The sequence below is a fragment of the Nuphar pumila genome, chromosome 17 (genome assembly GCF_984573655.1).
Source record: "Nuphar pumila chromosome 17, dmNupPumi1.hap1.1, whole genome shotgun sequence".
Taxonomy (NCBI): Eukaryota; Viridiplantae; Streptophyta; class Magnoliopsida; order Nymphaeales; family Nymphaeaceae; genus Nuphar; species Nuphar pumila.
Genome location: NC_143265.1, coordinates 78,082,829 through 78,102,705, shown reverse-complemented (window position 1 = coordinate 78,102,705; position 19,877 = coordinate 78,082,829). Strand labels below are relative to the sequence as shown.

At 39.6% G+C, this 19,877-nt stretch overlaps 1 protein-coding gene across 1 annotated transcript; it reads right to left on the bottom strand.

Annotated features, from left to right (window-relative positions):
- Positions 1-4,838: 4,838 nt before the first annotated feature.
- LOC149812350 (RNA-binding protein Y14A-like) lies at positions 4,839-19,053 on the bottom strand. The gene is made up of 4 exons (XM_089992794.1): positions 18,711-19,053; positions 12,535-12,671; positions 5,319-5,461; positions 4,839-5,202 (listed from the first exon to the last, which is right to left on the bottom strand). Exons 1-4 carry the CDS (start codon positions 18,967-18,969, stop codon positions 5,154-5,156), a joined length of 588 nt encoding a protein of 195 aa, XP_089848920.1. The 5' UTR covers positions 18,970-19,053; the 3' UTR covers positions 4,839-5,153.
- Between the last annotated feature and the right edge of the window lie 824 nt (positions 19,054-19,877).

Below are 19,877 nucleotides of genomic sequence, written 5' to 3'. Positions count from 1 at the left end.
TGGAGAAACCACACTCAGAATAAGAGACCTAATTGCTGTGGTTTATGCCTACAGTACTTAACAATAACTTTTTCGACTGTAAAATGGTGGAACATGCTTTGCCCCAAGGGAGTCGCCCAGATTTGGCTGAGCAAGGGTAGCCTGCGCAGTGGGATGGGGCCTAGGTCGCTAGGCAGGCGGTCTAGGTTTAAATCCCTGCCCAAGACGTCGGGCAGAGCCAGCTAGCGAGGCTAATTCTCTGATCTTGGGTGCAGTTTCTTTGTGTAAATATAAAAAAAAAAAAGATAAGCAAGGACATATCCCTTGACTTTTATCGCTTGCTCTCATTAATGTAAGGCCATTGGCGCTTACTAGAATGAAACCTTGACCACCCATCTAGCGGCCAAAGGCCCCCTTCCTCTGCACCAAAACCATTTGGGGTGTAGATCTTTTGGCTTTTGACAATTTGACCATGGCAGCAGATGTTGATTGATGTCAAGTAGGGCTGGAGAAAGAGAGTGTAGCCGGTTGTGGTTGTGGCTCACTAAGCTCAGTAAGCTGAACACTAATAGTGGGTGTTTAGCTTATTAGAAATGAATGCATTTTGCATATATTTTTCATCATATACCCAGTAGCCAAAGCAATGGTTTAATGTGTTTAGCAGGAAGGTTATTACTTCTACACTTGAAAACAGTGTGTGTGTTTTTTTTCTTTTCGGTACACGAACCATTTTTGAGTTTGATTTGATACGTCAAAACTCCAGAGTTCTAATCCTTTTACTTTTTTTTTTTTAGTATTTACATAGAGAAACCACTTTAGGATCATAGACCTAGCAGTGTTGGCTTTGCCTACCATACTTACCGTCGCTGTCCTGACAGCGTAAAACTTTTTGGGCTTACCTCTTGCCCCCAAGGAGTCGCCATGCTTCGGCTTGCGCAAGAGGTGACTCTTATAAGATTTAAACCTCGACTACCTGCTTAGGTGCCTAGGTCCCAGCCCACTACGCCAAACCCCTTTGGGGCCTTGAAAACCACTTTAGGATCATGGTGGGCTTGTTTAGCTTGGGCTCATCATCAGGTCAAACTTGGCTCGGCTTGGCTGGTCACAGGCATGAGCTGAGCTTGAATGCCTCTAGCTCCATTTGCTCGGTTCGTTTAAATACGTGGTTTAGATGTAGGGGTGGCAAAACCTGACACGACCCGCCAACCCGACTCTTAGGCGGGTTTGGGTTGGGCTTAAGCCAACCCGTTTAATAAACGGGTCGACCCGCCTAACCCGTTTATTAAACGGGTCGGGTTCGGGGTATGCCAACCCGCCAACCCATCTGCCAACCCGACCCGCCAACCCGTTGACCCGCGAACCTGAGAACCCGTTTACCCGACCCAACCCATTTATTAAATGGGTTGGTGGGTCGTGTCGGGTTACCCGTTTATTAAACGGGCCGGGTTCGTGTTTGCCACAACCGACCCGTTTAATAAACGGGTCGGGTTCGGGTTGAGGTATGCTGACCCGCCAACCCGTCGGGTCGACCCGCCAACCCGACATGATTGCCGCCCCTATTTAGATGTTCATAATGCCGTTTGCAATGCAAATCGCCACTCATCCCGTCATCCCTATTTTCATACTTTTTTTGGGATTTCATTGATGCAGGTTGATTTGATCAAATCTGACTCCATAGATGTGATCTACATCATTCATTTCGTGAAGAACGACATTTATAATGCCGAAACACGACTTATGTGCAGGATCTTTTGGCGATTGAAAAATCAACGGTTGACAAAGCACACAATTTTGTTATTTAAAAAATCAGGTTTTTTAGTTGAAAAAATACGATCCAAGGGTTTATTCTTGCTAAATAAACTCTGTTTAATCCATCTATAAGGTCAGATTTGATCAAAACAACTTGGGTGATAAGATTTAAGAGGGGTATGAAGATGGGATATGATATAGTGGAATCGAACTCAAAGACGTAAGTGGGATCCACTCATCCCCAACGTCGTATTCTGACGTCTTACCCACATAAAGATCTCATCTTTGCAAGTTGTTTTGGCATGTAAATGGATTTAGCATGGTTAATTTTATCAGAATCAACCATTCAATCATATTTTTAGATAAGAATACATTATTTTTTTTAAATCATAAATTTTTTTTTTTTACAATGATCAAAACAGCTTGCGATAATGAGATCCCAAGATCAAAATGACTTAGTGTATGACGCAGGGGGTTGACGGTTCAAGTGTGGACCTCGATCACACTATCTCACAAAGATGCGGGTTCGACTCGCAAGTTCATTTTTTTTTCAAAAATTGGACAGGAGGATAGAACGTTTTTTAACTTTTTAATCAATAAAACACTATTTTTTGACATTTTAATGTTAAAAAATGCATTTTATTTAAGTAAAACCTTAAAACATTAAAAACAATAAATAATATTAAAATATTATCTACACGTGTCAGTGTCCGAAAGTGTCTTCACGTGTCACAATGGACGCGCCACCAAAATGCGTGTTATCACATTCACAAAAAACTGCCTGACGTGGTTTATCATCTATTTACTAATAACCATCGAAGTTTTCGAGTTATTTCAAACAGTTGCTTTGGGCGTGAATGTGCTTCATGAATGATAGATCAATGATATTCTTCTGCAAATTTTAAAAATCGTAAGGATGGTATAATCATCTTGTTTATTGTTAAATCACGGTATACTATACGAATGTAGGACCAAATGGAGTTTTTTTTTATCGAGAAAAACCGCTATATGTGATAACTGAAAAAAAACCAAAGGCTATTTGTGAGCAGGTGATAAGTTGGCATCTTTTTATGAACTTTATTTAAAATATCTTGAATCAGTTGCTACCATTTGTTTTACATTATATGATGGGGGCATTTGATTTTTACATTATAAACAACTAAATTAAATCTATATAAAAAAGTGAAATTAAAAATGGATAAAAGCCTTGAAATTAGATTTGTTCTCAGACGAAAAAATAATTAGTTTGGGTTCCTACATAATTTTTTTGGTGATAGTATAGAATTGAATCTAAGTTCACATGGGCTGCTTCTATATCCAAATACTTTCTGATGGTTGACATTTATTAGATGCTAAACCTAAATATTGAAGAGAGAGAGAGAGAGAGAGTAATAAATGAGGCAATCAATACGGGCAGAAACTTCCACAAACTTGAACTCCTACTGGGGGAGGTGATAGTGATACATCAAGTCTAATAAAGTCAAATAGACTTTGTTTTTTTTTCTATCGATTTGAAAGAATATTTTCAATATCTGTTTTGGAGTTGACTTAATGCTACCAAACATGAAAATGAATCAAAGAATATAATCATGTTGAAGGAACTAGACTATGTGTGTGTGTGTGTGTGCACATCTAAAATAGCTTTACAGATTGCTTCGACACAACATGCATGTTTCACATCCACCCAACAAAAGGCAGGAACCTGGCCATATTCTGCTACTTCGCCATCAAAATCATCGGCAATATGGCACTTTTCAGCGCCTTCATTCAGAAGCACAGCAAACACAGCTCTTGTTTTCATCCCAGCCGGAGTGCCCAAGATCCTCTGTGATAAGCTTAGCCTGCTACAAACCTCTCCAATATGATTGGTGAAGGCAGCCGCAGAACTGTTTTACAAAGGCCAGCGATTAATTCTTAATCAGGACAGTCCTATAACTGCCACCCGCACCAGCGAATGGTGGCTGTTAAACACCTGAAGACACAGCCTTTGGCAGCAATGCCTAGTTCTGTGCACACTTGCAAATCTATGGCCGAAGGCATCTGCGTTCGCATGTGAGGGTTTCGCACAAGGCAGCTGCTAAAGCTGCGAGCCCACAAGCATGCCTCCAAAGAGCTATCTGTACAAGCGTCTGTTCCTTGCTGCAGTGAGGCATCAAAACCAGACATCCTCCACTCCACAGAAGCCCATACTGGATAGGAGCATAAACTAGCGGATTTACTTGGATGTAGCAAGGGAAATAAACAGACTTCATGAAAAATGCCTTGTGCACCACTGATATTTAAACTAGAAATCGTTCCCTTACTGCACACGACTCTGGTCCAGAAATAGCAGGCGTGGATTAGCGAATCTCTTAAGAAAAAGGATACTAATTAAGCACGTAAGCAATGCCTTGTGATTCCTGGATTCTCTCAGCTCTAGTGATTGCAAATCACAACCGCAGCAATTTGTAAAGTTTCATGAAAACACGAGAAAGTGCAAGTTGTGATTGTGATTCTCGCTTGAGAATGCTCCCTTCCTGAATCCTGTGAAAGTTGGTCACAAAACCAACATTGTGACCAACAATCACAGCTTTTGGTTCTCAACTGTGATTGGTCGTCTCACCTGTGACCAAAGCAAACGTCTAGATTTCACAGATGGCTCCAGAGTTGCTTCAATCAGAACCAACCACAGCAAAACCAGATGAATAGAACTTTGACATGGTGCATGACAGGCAACTTCAGGTATCAACCAGTCAGTCTGTCCCGAAATGGGCATTCGTTTGGACGTACAAAGAGAAGGGACATTGAAAACGTTCTGGATTCACAGCTTATGAGCGTTTTGTGATGGTTGACGGAATGGTTACAACAGGAATATGATGATTGCAAGGGGGTCCTGAATTGAGGTCTTCCATGACAAACATTGCCACGTTGCTGTCAAGGGACAATATCAATCACAGAAATAGGGATATCGACCATTTTCTGTTCAGCAGATTTCAAATATCAACCACTCCAAATCCCCACCAGAGAAAGAAGAAAAATACGGGTTTACAACTTCCAACACAAACAAGCTCTTTCGTACTCTGCAACTTTACCACTAGTTCATAAGAAGACATTCAACGGAAAGAAATAACTATTAAACAAATGAGACAATATTTGAATTTAGTCGTTTATGATTTAATTTGTATGCGCTTGCGTCTCCCAACCAGTAGATGGCAAAAACTACAGGAGAACAAATTAAACGTCACTCAAATACAAAGTACAGAGAAGGCAGCAGAAAAAGCAAAACCTGAGAAAACCATTGACGAGCAGCCTCGCAACAAAAGCAAAATAGTCAGAAGACATTAAGGTCTATTCCCAAGCAGAAATGCATGCTGTTGCTAAATAAGCACCCGGTCCCAAATACCCCCACAAAGATCAACATAGTTTCAACAAACCGAAAGGCAGACTCAGTATCTTCTCCTGGGAGGAGACCTAGAACGATGCCCATGTGGAGACCTGCAGAGGTGAACAATTACAAGGGTTATAATGATGATAAACTGCATTGAAATGCCACAGTTCAGTGTGAATCTATGATGAATAGTGATCAGGAAAAAGAGTGTCTAGATAGCAACCTCCTCATGTTCCTGCGCCTGAAGGGTCCATTGCTGAAAGCCCAATCAACAGATATGGTTAGTGTGAGAAGTTCAGTACCATTCAGGTTTTGTATCGCAGCCCGGGCTTCCTCTATATTCTCATACTCGATCAATGCATAGCCCTGTTTCAAGAACAATTGAAATACCAAGATCATGTTTTCACTCAAGTAAAATGTGAGTGTTATTTAAGACAATTTAATACGGCTAGAGTTGTAGGGAAGAGTCAACCTAATGTAAGAAACAATGAAAGAATTGTCCAACCTTTCCTTTAAAAAAGGCAAAGGTTCTGTTCAGTCGGTACAAACCCCCAAAAATATTAAAACGAAGCAGTGGGTGGGAATGAAAGATGGCAAGTTCAAAATAGCACTGCATTACTGGTTTTCCGGTACTGAGTACATGGGAAAGAAAAGACCAAAATCAAACATGGAGAGCTGCAATTTTGTCGTACAGGCAGGAACACATGGAAGGATGAAGGGGGTTGCACGTGTGTGCGCACACGTGCAAGAGAGAGAGAGAGAGAGAGAGAGAGAGAGAGAGTAAAATGAAAACAGCATGAGTTTGACCATGGGCATTTTCTGAAATATGAAGAATACAATGCCATGGATAGGAATTATCCACAACTCTATGTAGGGGTCTCTTGTGGTGGATGGATAGGGATGGTCTTGCCTTTTTGAAGTCATGAAACATAAACAATCACAAGTTGCTTCAGGCCGCAGAAGAGAATCAACATTTAAGGGATTGCAAAAATGAACAATGAGCAATCTTCAGATATTTTTGTGCCATTAGCTTGATCTTTTAATCAATGGATTTTTATTTAAAGGCAATTTACTTTGTATCCCAGACTGTTCCCTGAGGCAACGTTTGATTTCTGAGATACATAATGAGGGACATTTTGGTTGAGACAAGACAATGCATTTAGTGTCTTCAACATATTTTTGGCCCCATATGCGAAAGGAAGTGAATAGATTCGTGGAAAAATGTCATACATGTCATATCGCGAAAGGAAATGTCACAAATGCTGGGTTGTATTTGCCGTTGCCTATTCCTGAAAAACCTTGGCAAGATATAACCATGGATTTCGTTTTAGGATTACCTACGACCTCTCATGGTCTTGATTCTGTCTTTGTGGTCGTCGACCGATACACAAAAATGACTCGTTTCATTCTGTGTAGAAAAACCATGGATGCATCTAATATTGCGGATTTGTTTTTCAAAGAAATCTATAAATTGCATAGCATTCCAAAAACTATCACTTCTGATAGAGATGTTAAATTTGTAGGTCATTTTTGGCGTCAATTATGGAAAAAGTTAGGAACCAATCTACAATTTAGCACTGTCCATCATCCTCAGACCGACGGTCAAACTGAAGTTGTTAATCGGTCCTTAGGAAATTTGTTGCGAGCTTTAATTAATGATAAATCTATGTCATGGACTCAAATAATTGCACAAGCTGAATTTGCTTTCAATAAATCTGTGAATCGTTCTACTGGATTTAGCTCTTTTACTGTTTTGTATGGTTTTAATCCATGTTCTCCTGTTGACTTAGCTCTTATTCCTATTGTTGGTCCTGTTTAAAATTCTATTCAAGATCGTGTTTCTTTGTTGCAAGATATTCATGAACAGATACATTTGAATCTTCAAGACAACATCAGTAAGTATAAAGCAAGCTATGATAAGAAGCATCGACAGGTATTGTTTGAACTTGGAGATCTGGTATGAGTTACTCTTACTAAAGAACGTTTACCTTCTGAGTTGCATGGTAAGTTGGCGCCTAAGCGCATTGGTCCTTGTGCAGTTACTGACATCATTAATTCTAATGCTTACAGGGTTCAGTTGCCGCCTCAATTCAAAACTTCGAATGTGTTCAACGTCAAACACTTGGAGCGGTACCGTGGTGATGCTGAAGGCGAGGAGTCGACTTCGAGAACGAAGCCTTTTCAACCTGGGGGGATGATGCAGAGCATCTAGAGACAGAAGCGGATTTGGATCCCAATCCAAATATCCAGACCCGTTTTGAACATCACTACCCAAGGCGATCCACACGCTTGCATGACATTCGTGGTCCTAGTGGATCTCCCAGTTAGTTGATGCTCATCGTGATCCTTTTATTGCTTTGATTCCATTACAGAATCATATTTTTGGATTTTACTTTATCAATAGTTATTTCATGTAATTTTTTTTATTTTTTTAGGAGTCGGATTCTACGGATCCGAATAGTTCTGGTACCCTGTAGGATCTTTTTGTGGTACTAGAGGGTGTATGGGGTCCAAGGGTAGTTTTTATTTTTTCGCAAATTCGCTTCTCTCTTGGTGTTGGTGCAGGATCCAATTCACAGCCTATTTGGATCAGAATCTTGATCCGTCTTCATGAGGGGGGTCCTAGGTGGCACCACTTTAGTGTGGTCCATCTTGAACCTCATTTGAATTCATGTTGACCAGCCCAAAGTCAAAAATGGACTGTTGGTGGAGTTATTAGCATTTGACAAAATCTAGGCTTGCACACTCGTTTTTGGTGCAAAGCTTGGGAAGGCCAAGGTCTCTTCATTGTGGCTCTTCCCAAGCAACCTAAGCCCTTAACTAGGGAGGTAGACCAAGGGGTGGGGGGTCTTGTTCAATTTCGAAATTGGTAGTGTGATTGGTTCTAGAGTAAGAAAAATCAAGTTTTTGGTGTGGTTGGTGCTAAAACGAAAGCTATCTTGCTGTGAAAGAAAAACCGAACTTCATTTTTGTGTGGAAGGTGCTCTTGTGAAGAGGTTTTATTCGTGGTGGTTGTTCTAAGTTTGTTCGTGGTGGTTGCTCATCCATCCCTATTGTTCGTATCTCTCTTGTGGCGTCGGTTGCTTTCCAACGACGGACATTATCGATTTCAGCCTAGATATCTCTATCAGTTCTTCGTTCGATTTCTTTAGCTACTTTTATTCGCATTTGTTGCGATTGTTCATGATTTGATGTTGCTAAATTGTATTAGACCATTAAAGAGTTGCGAAAGCATGTTAGAAGTATTTTTTCATATCAAAACTTGTCTCATTTGATCTTAAGTTATTTCGGGTTGTAGATGTGTGTGAATGAACTCAGGTTCTTTCAAAAGGACCAAATCGCTGTTACGAGATAACAGAGAAGTCTCTGATAAAACATCTGTATCGGACTCAATATTGAGCGGATTTTCGTGTTCTTTAGCTTCCTGGAAAGCTAAGAAGATTTCCTACAACTTTGTAGTTGAAAGGTTTCTGAGATTCGTTCATTTGAACCCCTGAATCTGTCTGTCAAAGTCTCGGTCTGATAGTCATCCACTGTCACCGTTTTAGTTCAGAACCAACTTAATAGTGTTCGGTATTTTCTGATTATCTGGAGATTCCCTGAATGAAATTTCGATTTTTTTGATTCTGTGGAAAGTTATAATCTAGACCTACAACTTTCATGTTTTTGGTTTTGATTGAATCGTTGCCTAAAAAATATTGATCTTTTTTGCTACTGTCGAATCTTTGAATTTTATTTTCTGAAACAATAACATATATCATCCCGAAATTCGTAGAGGACTGTAGAAAATTCCAAAAATTGCGATCTTTAGTGTTCTGGAAAGGTCTGGATCTGACCTTCATTTCGTCAGTTTGTCCACCCTCCAACGTTTGAAGGGTCAAAATTCCCTTCAAACAGTCTACCCTTGAATTTTGATAATCTGTGTTGGACTTGTTTAGCAGTCCCGGTGTCGAGTCAGTGGAGCGGTCGTTCTTGCTCCGAATTTAGTATTTTTGGATTCGTTGGAAAGCTGTGCGAATCACGCACAACTTTCATTTGGATCTCCTCTGTCGAAATAGAGCGCACAGATCCCAAAAATCAGTTTTCCAGAGTTCTGTCAGGACTCTATATCATTTCAGCTTCCGCGTGCGTTTGGATCTTGGATCGGTGTGTACCGAGTCCACCGTAGCATTGCATCATTTTGGTATCAAAGCATGATGCAATGCTATGGTGGACTCGGTACACACTAATCCACGATCCAAGATCCAAACGCACGCGAAAGCTGGAATTATATAGAGTCCGAACAGAACTCTAGAAAACTGATTTTCGAGATCTGCGCGCTTTGTTTCGACAGAGGAGATCCAAATGAAAGTTGTGTGTGATTCACACAGCTTTCCAATGAATCCAAAAATACTAGATTCGGAGCAATAACGACCGCTCCACAAACTCGACACCGGGACTGCTAAACAAGTCCAACACAGATTATCAAAATTCAGGGGTAGACTGTTTGAAGGGAATTTTGACCCTTCAAACGTTGGAGTTTGCGAAAACTCACAACTGACGAAAGGAAGATCAAATCCCAACCTTTCCAGAACAGTAAAGATTGTAATTTTTTGAATTTTCTACAGTCCTCTACGAATTTTTGAATTTCGGAATGGTATGAGTTATTGTTTCATAAAATAAAATTCAAAGATTCGACAGTAGCAACAAAGATCAATATTTTTGAAGCAACTAAGCAACGATTCAATCAAAACCATAAACATGAAAGTTGTAGGTCTAGATTATAACTTTCCACAGAATAAAAAAGATTGAAATTTCATTCAGGGAATCTTCAGATAATCAGAAAATACCGAACACTATAAAGTTGGTTCTGAACCAAACCGGTGACAGTAGATGACTATCAGACCGAGACTTTGACAGACAGATTCAGGGGTTCAAATGAACGAATCTCAGAAACCTTTCAACTACAAAGTTGTAGGAAATCTTCTTAGCTTTCCAGAAAGCTAAAGAACACGAAAATCCGCTCAATATTGAGTCCGATACAGATGTTTTATCAGAGACTTCTCTGTTATCTCGTAACAGCGATTTGGTCCTTTTGAAAGAACCTGAGTTCATTCACACACATCTACAACCCGAAATAACTTAAGATCAAATGAGACAAGTTTTGATATGAAAAAATACTTCTAACATGCTTTCGCAACTCTTTAATGGTCTAATACAATTTAGCAACATCAAATCATGAACAATCGCAACAAATGCGAATAAAAGTAGCTAAAGAAATCGAACGAAGAACTGATAGAGATATCTAGGCTTAAATCGATAATGTCCGTCGTTGGAAAGCAACCGACGCCACAAGAGAGATACGAACAATAGGGATGGATGAGCAACCACCACGAACAAACTTAGAACAACCACCACGAATAAAACCTCTTCACAAGAGCACCTTCCACACAAAAATGAAGTTCGGTTTTTCTTTCACAGCAAGATAGCTTTCGTTTTAGCACCAACCACACCAAAAACTTGATTTTTCTCACTCTAGAACCAATCACACTACCAATTTCGAAATTGAACAAGACCCCCCACCCATTGGACTACCTCCCTAGTTAAGGGCTTAGGTTGCTTGGGAAGAGCCACAATAAAGAGACCTTGGCCTTCCCAAGCTTTGCACAAAAAACGAGTGTGCAAGCCTAGATTTTGTCAAATGCTAATAACTCCACCAACAGTCCATTTTTGACTTTGGGCTGGTCAACATGAATTCAAATGAGGTCCAAGATGGACCACACTAAAGTGGTGCCACCTAGGACCCCCCTCATGAAGACAGATCAAGATCCGGATCCAAATAGGCTGTGAATTGAATCTTGCACCAACACCAAGAGAGAAGCGAAATTTGCGAAAAAAATAAAAACTACCCTTGGACCCCATACACCCTCTAGTACCACAAAAAAGATCCTACATGGTACCAAAACTATTCGGATCCGTAGAATCCGACTCCTAAAAAAATAAAAAAATTTACATGAAATAACTATTGATAAAGTAAATTCCAAAAATATGATTCCGTAATGGAATCAAAGCAATAAAAGGATCACGATGAGCATCAACTAACTGGGAGATCCACTAGGACCACGAATGTCCTGCAAGCATGTGGATCGCCTTGGGTAGCGATGTCCGGAACGGGTCTGGATATTTGGATTGGGATCCAAATCCGCTTCTGTCTCTAGATGCTCCATTGCTGAAAGCCCAATCAACAGATATGGTTAGTGTGAGAAGTTCAGTACCATTCAGGTTTTGTATCGCAGCCCGGGCTTCCTCTATATTCTCATACTCGATCAATGCATAGCCCTGTTTCAAGAACAATTGAAATACCAAGATCATGTTTTCACTCAAGTAAAATGTGAGTGTTATTTAAGACAATTTAATACCGCTAGAGTTGTAGGGAAGAGTCAACCTAATGTAAGAAACAATGAAAGAATTGTCCAACCTTTCCTTTAAAAAAGGCAAAGGTTCTGTTCAGTCGGTACAAACCCCCAAAAATATTAAAACGAAGCAGTGGGTGGGAATGAAAGATGGCAAGTTCAAAATAGCACTGCATTACTGGTTTCCCGGTACTGAGTACATGGGAAAGAAACGACCAAAATCAAACATGGAGAGCTGCAATTTTGTCGTACAGGCAGGAACACATGGAAGGATGAAGGGGGTTGCACGTGTGTGCGCATACGTGCAAGAGAGAGAGAGAGAGAGAGAGAGAGAAAGAGAGAGAGAGAGAGAGAGAGAGTAAAATGAAAACAGCATGAGTTTGACCATGGGCATTTTCTGAAATATGAAGAATACAATGCCATGGATAGGAATTATCCACAACTCTGTAGGGGTCTCTTGTGGTGGATGGATAGGGATGGTCTTGCCTTTCTGAAGTCATGAAACATAAACAATCACAAGTTGCTTCAGGCCGCAGAAGAGAATCATCATTTAAGGGATTGCAAAAATGAACAATGAGCAATCTTCAGATATTTTTGTGCCATTAGCTTGATCTTTTAATCAAATGAGTAAATGCAATACTGATTAGACTATTAAAGAAATAAACAGGAAGTCAGGGACCTCAGAAAAGACACAAGGCAATGAGATCTTTGTTTTTCTCAGAAAAAGTGTTAGGTGATAAATTTCAAATTCCCACATGCTTCTGTCTTTTACGTTAAATCCAAAAGCAATTATGAAACATGAAGGCATCTCGCCATCTCCACCTTCTCGTATGATCATTACCCACAAGAATGCCCAATGACCCTTGTACTATAACATGACATTGAATAGTGTCAAATATATTAAAAACCTAAATGCATCAAAACCAGTGAGATATGAAAAATGACAAACCAACAAGGTTAGCAAATGGAAATAGTGACATGACTAAAATAGCACACCATAGCTTTCACATCCATACATTGTGACAAGAGAAGAAGAGACAAGGTCACCTTAACAAAACCAGTGCGGCGGTCAAGATTGAGGTGCAAGTTCTTAATCTCCCCACAGTCTCCAAATTTTGCATGAAGGTCATCCTCTTGAGCCTCTTCATGAACCCCGCTAACCAAAACAATCCACCCCTCCACAGCTAGATGTGAGGAAAAAAGAGGTGAATATAATAATGTTAGTTTCTGAAAGTCACCATAGACATGATAAATCATCGAAGTATAATGTTCAGAAAGAAAGATAACTGCTAATAAGAAAAGGAAATTAAGATTCAATAGGATTAAAAAAATCAACACAAAACAAAGCAGCAGTAACTTGAACATATTTATCAAATAGGAACATAAAAATCAAGTGATAAATTCTAACAAATAGCCTAAAGTGTATTAATTAGATTGGTTGATTTTGCTCCTCAACCTCAAGTAAACAAGAATAAGAATATAATTATCATCACAACTTTTGGACAAGAAAAACGTCCCAAAGTTATGGCTGAACAACCAAACAACATTAGTCAAGTCATCATCAACAATCAACAAGAAAATGGAATACAAATTATAAATTACAGTAATAGATAAAAGATCTTGATATTGTTGGATGTCATGATATTCTAAATAAAAAGGCAAGACCAATTTGTAAATTAAAAGCAAAAAAATCATGCCTCATGAAGACCAAGAACTTCCAAAACCAAAAACAAAAATACAGTGGCATCATATATTTGAGCAAAATGAAGAAAGTTTAAAATTGCAACTACCAGCTACGAATTTATCATGGTGACCCTTTTTTTCATTTGTCTTTATCTGGAAGGTCTCAAGATAAAATAGTAGAAATCAATAAAACTAAATGGAAAAAATTTAGAGGCACAATATTAAGAAAAAAAGGCAAAATTTAAGAAATGTTGTACCTAACAATAAAACATGCCAATTATTAACTATCAATTATCAAAAATCAAAACTATCATCATGCAAAAATCTCTCCAAATGATTCCCAATTTCTACAAACTAAGATATTTCACAGAGAAACTATGCTGGGAAATAATTCTTAGTCTAAATGCCTGAACCAGAAAAAATGAAGACAACCAACTTCATATACACATCTAAATAAACAAACAAACTAAAACAAGAATGACAATATTCCAAGTGAGATTAAAAAAGGCATATCCAAATGATTCAAAAATCTAAGTGAAAAGAAGAACAAAAGCCTAACTGCAAATTAAAGCTGATCAACTAAGAAAACAACCAGAAACGCCTTAAAACCAACCAAATTAAAACCCCAGGAGAAAAAAGGGCAGAATTAAATAAATAAGAAAAGCATGACCCTGACAATGAAACCATACGAACTGAAATGATTGGACCAGTTCCATACCATCAAAGTCACAAGTGCTGTAAGAATACTTAATATAATATCTTTTTCCCCTGTCAGATCAAATGTTTCACATACATGAGCAGATAAAAAATGCAGCTAAATCGTTCTACATCACAGACACACAGGGGACATGGTTGAGACATGCTTGGTATAATATGATAGTTTGTAAAACTAGGACATGGGGACACAGCTGCATATACTATGTTACTTGGACACTGAGAAACTAGAAAGTCATCAGTGTGAGAGACAGCAGGTTTTGAAAACAAGATACGTGGACACGGTTATATATATGTGATTTATTTATTTATTTAAGGAAGAGAAAGAGAGAAAAGTAATTGAGTAAAAAATAAATGAACTATTTAAAAAGTAAAAAAGGAGACATCCTCGGTTCTCTCTTCCCTCTATGTTGTACCATACAATTTATCAAAATTGTAAATAAGGAGAGTTAGTTCTTAAATGGGATTGAGTGACAAGGTTGGACTGTGGTAATTATGAGGGAGAATCTTTTACCAACTAGCTTGACTCCATCAACTATGAGAGAGAGAGAGAGTCCCTTTTGTATAGTAAAGGGGCATGCTGATCCATTCTCGTAGAGTTAGGGTTTAAACAACGTTGACAGTTGACACAGTGTGCGACATCAAACACTTCATTTCTAAGACAGTCAAAAGTGTTGGACATGCGACACCAAATGTCCATTTTTCTCTTGAACACCTGTTGAAAAATGAAGTGTCTACGAGTGTTGGTGTCTAACACTGACATGTTGGCCCTCCAGAAGCGTCAAGGTAACATAGTGCACACACACACACACACACACACACACACACACACACACACACACATATATATAAGGCATAAATATCATCTTAATTAAAGATTCTTGAACAATAATTCTAAAACATTATAACAATAAATCAAGGTTGAAAATTGAAAGGAAATGTAATCAATGACACATTTAGAAAAAATGCATAAGTAAATGGAAAATAGAAAGATCATAAACAGAAAGAGATAAAGTTAAGGGCATACTGTTGACCATGCCTGACATATGTTTGATTGTGTTCATGAAGTGGTGTGTGTGTCCTTCAACGTGTCTGAAGTAGTGTCATGTCAATAACAGACACATGCTAGGTGAAGTGTCCGTATAACAGATTTCCTTTCCATTACAGGATAGCAAGAAGAGACAGCAGCAATTTCAATTCATTTCATAATAAAGTTAGCATGAGAACCAAAGTGTATGAACTTTGATACCATCTACATGAAGTGTTTGATAAACACTATTCAAGCCCAGTTACAGCTAAACTTATTCAGTCTAGAGAAAGATGCTTGAGAATTCACCTTAACAAGCTATAAATACAAGCACATAACACAGAATTTTCCCGAAGAGACAGGATTTACATATGAAATTAATCATGTCACACATATATTCTTGCTATTCTATTCCCTCAGATGAATGCATCTTATGACTTCAAAACTAGTTTTAGGTAGAAAATTCATCAGCCTCATGGCTGACATTCTAGTATTCTAAAGAAAATGATTCTGCGACAGTGCCGGCATACAGATGTTCATGTTGGTACTTCAAGATGATGGTGCTGGGTGAATTGGTTGCCTCCACAGATGCATAAACCACATATCATACGTATATAACATATTTGAATGTGTCCAAGATTTTTCTATAAGTTTTTTTTTTTTTTTGAGAGAAGAAACATTTGACAGGACAGATGTAGCAGGGTCCACATTGGGATCGTTGTGACCAGGTTAAGAAGCAATCCTGCATCATCCTTCTTTAGGAAAACATGACTGAAGTTGCTGAACTGTTGAATTTCAGGAAGAAATCCCATCAGCTGTCTATACCACATGACATCCCACAATACTATTTTCATGGAAAGAGTTCTGCCTATATGAATTTCGCAGTTTTTCCAGTATTTCCTAAACTTAAAGCTCACATTCATATAGCCAAGTCCACAAATTCAGCCCCAAAGGGGTTTGGCATAGTGGGATGGGACCTAGGCCACTAGGCAGGTAGTCTAGGTTCAAATCCCATGTGCGCAAGCCGAAGCATGGCGACTCCGGTAAGCCAACGGAGTTTTACGCTGCCAGGACAGTGATCAGGGTTTAATTCTTCTTCTTCTTTTTCGGGGGTGGTGGTTTCTCACAAACAGTGATCCCTCCTCCTCCTCCTTCTTCTTCGCCTTTTGCGCCTCAAGGCGCGTTTTTGATAACACTGCCTAGAAGGAAAATAAACCAAATTTTCATGATTGCATTCTGACAATGGGATGATATCATAAGCTTATTGCTTTTCTCCACTTCACGACATTTCATGGGTTTCAATGATTACCAATTTTCAGATGCAACTAGTCCTCAAAAATAGAGAGAAAAAAACAGCTGCAAAGTGTGCCCTTGGTATGAAGAAATAAGCTTTCTAACTCCTTTTATCACAAAAAAAGAATTGTGCACCTTTCCTTCCAGTATGCATCCCATCCTAAAGAACCTGCGTACATGATATCAAATACATTCATTCTCCATATGCAACAGGAGTATCTAATTGCACAGTGAACAAGATTACATCCTTATAACAGATTTTCTATGCCCACCCTTGTCAAGATTTAAGATCCTCAAAAGATTTTATTACAATGTAATCATTAATCAACTCCAATAACCTATTCAAAGTCCAATTTCATTTTCTCATAACTCGATGAAGCTAATAGACAGAATGCCGCTGAATCCAATTCATAACATTACTATTTGGTGGTCAGTCATGTCCCAGACACATGTAGACATTGCATAAAAAATCATGTGCAGATCTTATTGTGGAAGCAAATGATGAAATGGATTATGTAACAATGCTGACCATTGATCCAGACTCAAAGTTTTCCACCATGATGGAGGCTCAATATGCTGTTAAAAGAAGAAGAAAAATTCTACTCTAAACCTTTTCCAAAGCACAAAGATATGACTGAACAGAGTTTGAGGTGAAAGGTTATGTGCTCTCCAGTTAAATTTGTCAAGATGTGAATCAAATTTGCATTTCCCACTTCAAAAAGAAAGTATAAGAGGAGGAAACGTCTTACTCAAACTTTATTAAATGGAAGTGAACCATTCCTAGCAGTCAACCTAGAGTATTGCTAACAGCCCTAGCCAGAAAGGAAGGACTGAGTGAAAATGCTTAGTGGAAAGGAAAAAGGATACGCCTGAACACTGTTTCACTTACCCAATGATCAGGCTCACTACATGACTCTAGTCTTCAATCTTAATAATGAAACCAAACATAAAAACATGAAGTACCCTACTAACTCTACCTCTAATGTTTTTCCAGGAAACAAGATCAACAACTTAACCAAATATATAACTCAAATATGCATTGTTGTGTTCAATTTGTACTTCATTCTCCTCAAAAACGAGATTCTTATTGCAAATTTCTTTATTAAGACCATCATGAAAACACAAATTAAAACTGACTCTTGTGCCTGAAAAAATAAACAAAGAGATCAAGTGAAATTTAGTTCATAACCAATGGGGAAATTCGGGAAAGTGTAAAATCTGGATCAATAGAGTTGCAGAATCAGAATTTTGTAACCAACGTTTGGCCTTTTGTGTCTCCGTACGAGAGGAAACAAGGTCGATCAAGTAAAGCCCTAAAATAGATGTATTACAAGCTATTAAAAGCAGCTGGTCGTAAATGCGTAGTTGTGTGGCAAAAGTAACCTCAAAGAATTGATACGGGAAGTAGAAGATGAAGACACAGTGCAAAGTGCAAACGATTACCTTAGAGAGAGAGAAAGAGGGAGAGATCCCCAGCAAATTGAAATCTGACTTTCAAGCTACTAGAGAGGCTTCAATATTTAAGAGAAGCGATCCAGCACAAGCAGAAAATCATAAATCAATACATAAAGCTGAAGCACAAAATATGGCTCCTCAAGAAAACCTTCAAACCAGAAGGCTTATATATACAAACAAGCATATAGAGGAAGCAAATGCGATGATGCAAAAATTATAGTGCAAAGCAAATGCGATAGGAAGCATACAAAATTATTAAGCTGAAGAAGCGATCCCCTAGCAACTAGGAAGTATGATCCAAATTACGAAACCAAACTGAATTCTATCTAATACAATCACACGCAATAGAAACACAAACCACGCTAATGCAGAGATTGCATTTTTTTAAACTTCATACATCGGTCTTAACGCTTTGAACCAACTTAAAAAAAACATCACCATAAAGCAGCAGCAAGCATCATTCCGTCGGACAAAGCCCGTCCTTGATCCGTCAAAGCCCATCATTGAAACCCCTCTTTCTGCATCAATTTAGGGTTAATCTCTGCATCGCCACACTCCCAGGCACCCACTTCAAAATTCCATTAAACTCGAGCAACCATGCCCAAGCTCCGAATCACAGAGAGTCAAAGACTAAAGCAACTCCTTTAAAAAAGAAAACATACAACAGATTGGAAGCTAAGACTATCAAAGAAGAAGCACGCAGCAGAAAAAAAAAAGAAGAAAAAAGAAAAAACCCTAGGAGATTCTTTCTCAGTAAAGAGCCGAAACAGATTCGACGGACGCGCCGAACAAGACAGAGGTCAATCGATCGTACTTCCGGCGGACAGAAAATCCGTGAATTTTCTCCCCCAAAAAAATCGCAAGAGATTCCAACAAATGCCTCGAACAAAGTACCATAAAGCACAACCTGAACGAAAGAAACACGTCCCACCTCCACAAAGAAAAAGAAGCCCCCAAATTCATCCAAGACAAAGCAAATATCCAGCGCCAAAAAAAAATGACGAAGATCAACAAGAAAGAATCAGAGCGAGCGAGAGAGAGGGGAACGCACATCTTTGGGGACCAGGGCCACCGTCGGAATCCAAGGAATCGAAATCTCTAGCGGCGAGGCGGTTTCCTCGCTCGGCGTCGGCCTCGCGGAAGCCCCTGCCCTTGGTCTTCTTGGGGCCGAGCCCGCCGGACGCGTAGACGGCGGAGCGGAGCCTGGGCTGGGGCGCCGGCGAGGGCTCCGCCTCCACCCCGCCGTCCTCGTCCATGAGGTCGTCCTCCTCCGGCTCGAAGTCCACCGCCTCCGCCTCTGCTCCTGCCATCCTTCCTCTCCTTCACCTTCCCTCTCCGCAGAACGACGCGATGCAAAGATGGAAAACAGTAACACCAACACCTTACACCCCCCAGCTTTTGCCGCCTCTTTATCAGCACGCCCACTCGCGAGCAGGGGTACAAAACGGATCGAATATGGTGGGTTATGGTTGACCAGTATCCATCTCCAAATACCAACCATGGATCTGAATCTGGATCCTTATCCGAATTAGACCCGATGATGTAGGTCCAAATCCCTGATCAGAAGTTTATATAGCGCTACTGTATCAAACCCAATTTTAGCTCAACCCACTTGTAATTCTAAACGTTTTATACTTGTACCATAACGATTTGAACCAACAAAGACCCGAACCAATTCATATCTGACACGGACAAAAAATATTGGATAAATGTACTATTATAAACATTTCTTTTCTGATATTTACACGGAGAAACTGCCTGCCCTAATCACAGTCACTGTCCTGACAACTTAGATAGGGGTGGCAAAATCTGACACGACCCGCCAACCCGCTTCTTAGGCGGGTTTGGGTTTAGCTTAAATGGGTTTGTGTTATAAATGGGTCAACCCGCCTAACCTGTTTATTAAACGGGTCGGGTTCGTGTTAGGGGTATGCCAACCTGCCAACCCGGCTGACCCGTTTAATAAATGGGTTAGGCAAGTGGGTCAACCCGTTTACCCAAACCAAACCTGCAAACTCGCCCGCCAACCCGTTTACACGACCCTGACCCGCCCGCTAACACAAACCCAACCCACCAACCCGTTTATTAAACGGGTTAACCGTGTCGTATCGGGTTGCCTGTTTAATAAATGGGTCGAGTTCGTGTTTGCCACAGCCGACCTGTTTAATAAACGGGTCAGATTCTTGTTGAGGTATGCTGACCCGCCAACCCAACATCA

What these genes read in the sequence shown, in the direction of transcription:
- LOC149812350 (XM_089992794.1), bottom strand. Translation starts at nt 18,969, where the DNA reads ATGGCAGGAGCAGAGGCGGAGGCGGTGGACTTCGAGCCGGAGGAGGAC. An exon ending in TGGCCCTGGTCCCCAAAGAT is followed by an intron (nt 12,672 to 18,710) that starts GTGCGTTCCCCT and finishes CCTCACATCTAG; the next exon opens with CTGTGGAGGGGTGGATTGTT. An exon ending in AGGCGCAGGAACATGAGGAG is followed by an intron (nt 5,203 to 5,318) that starts GTTGCTATCTAG and finishes TCACCTCTGCAG; the next exon opens with GTCTCCACATGGGCATCGTT.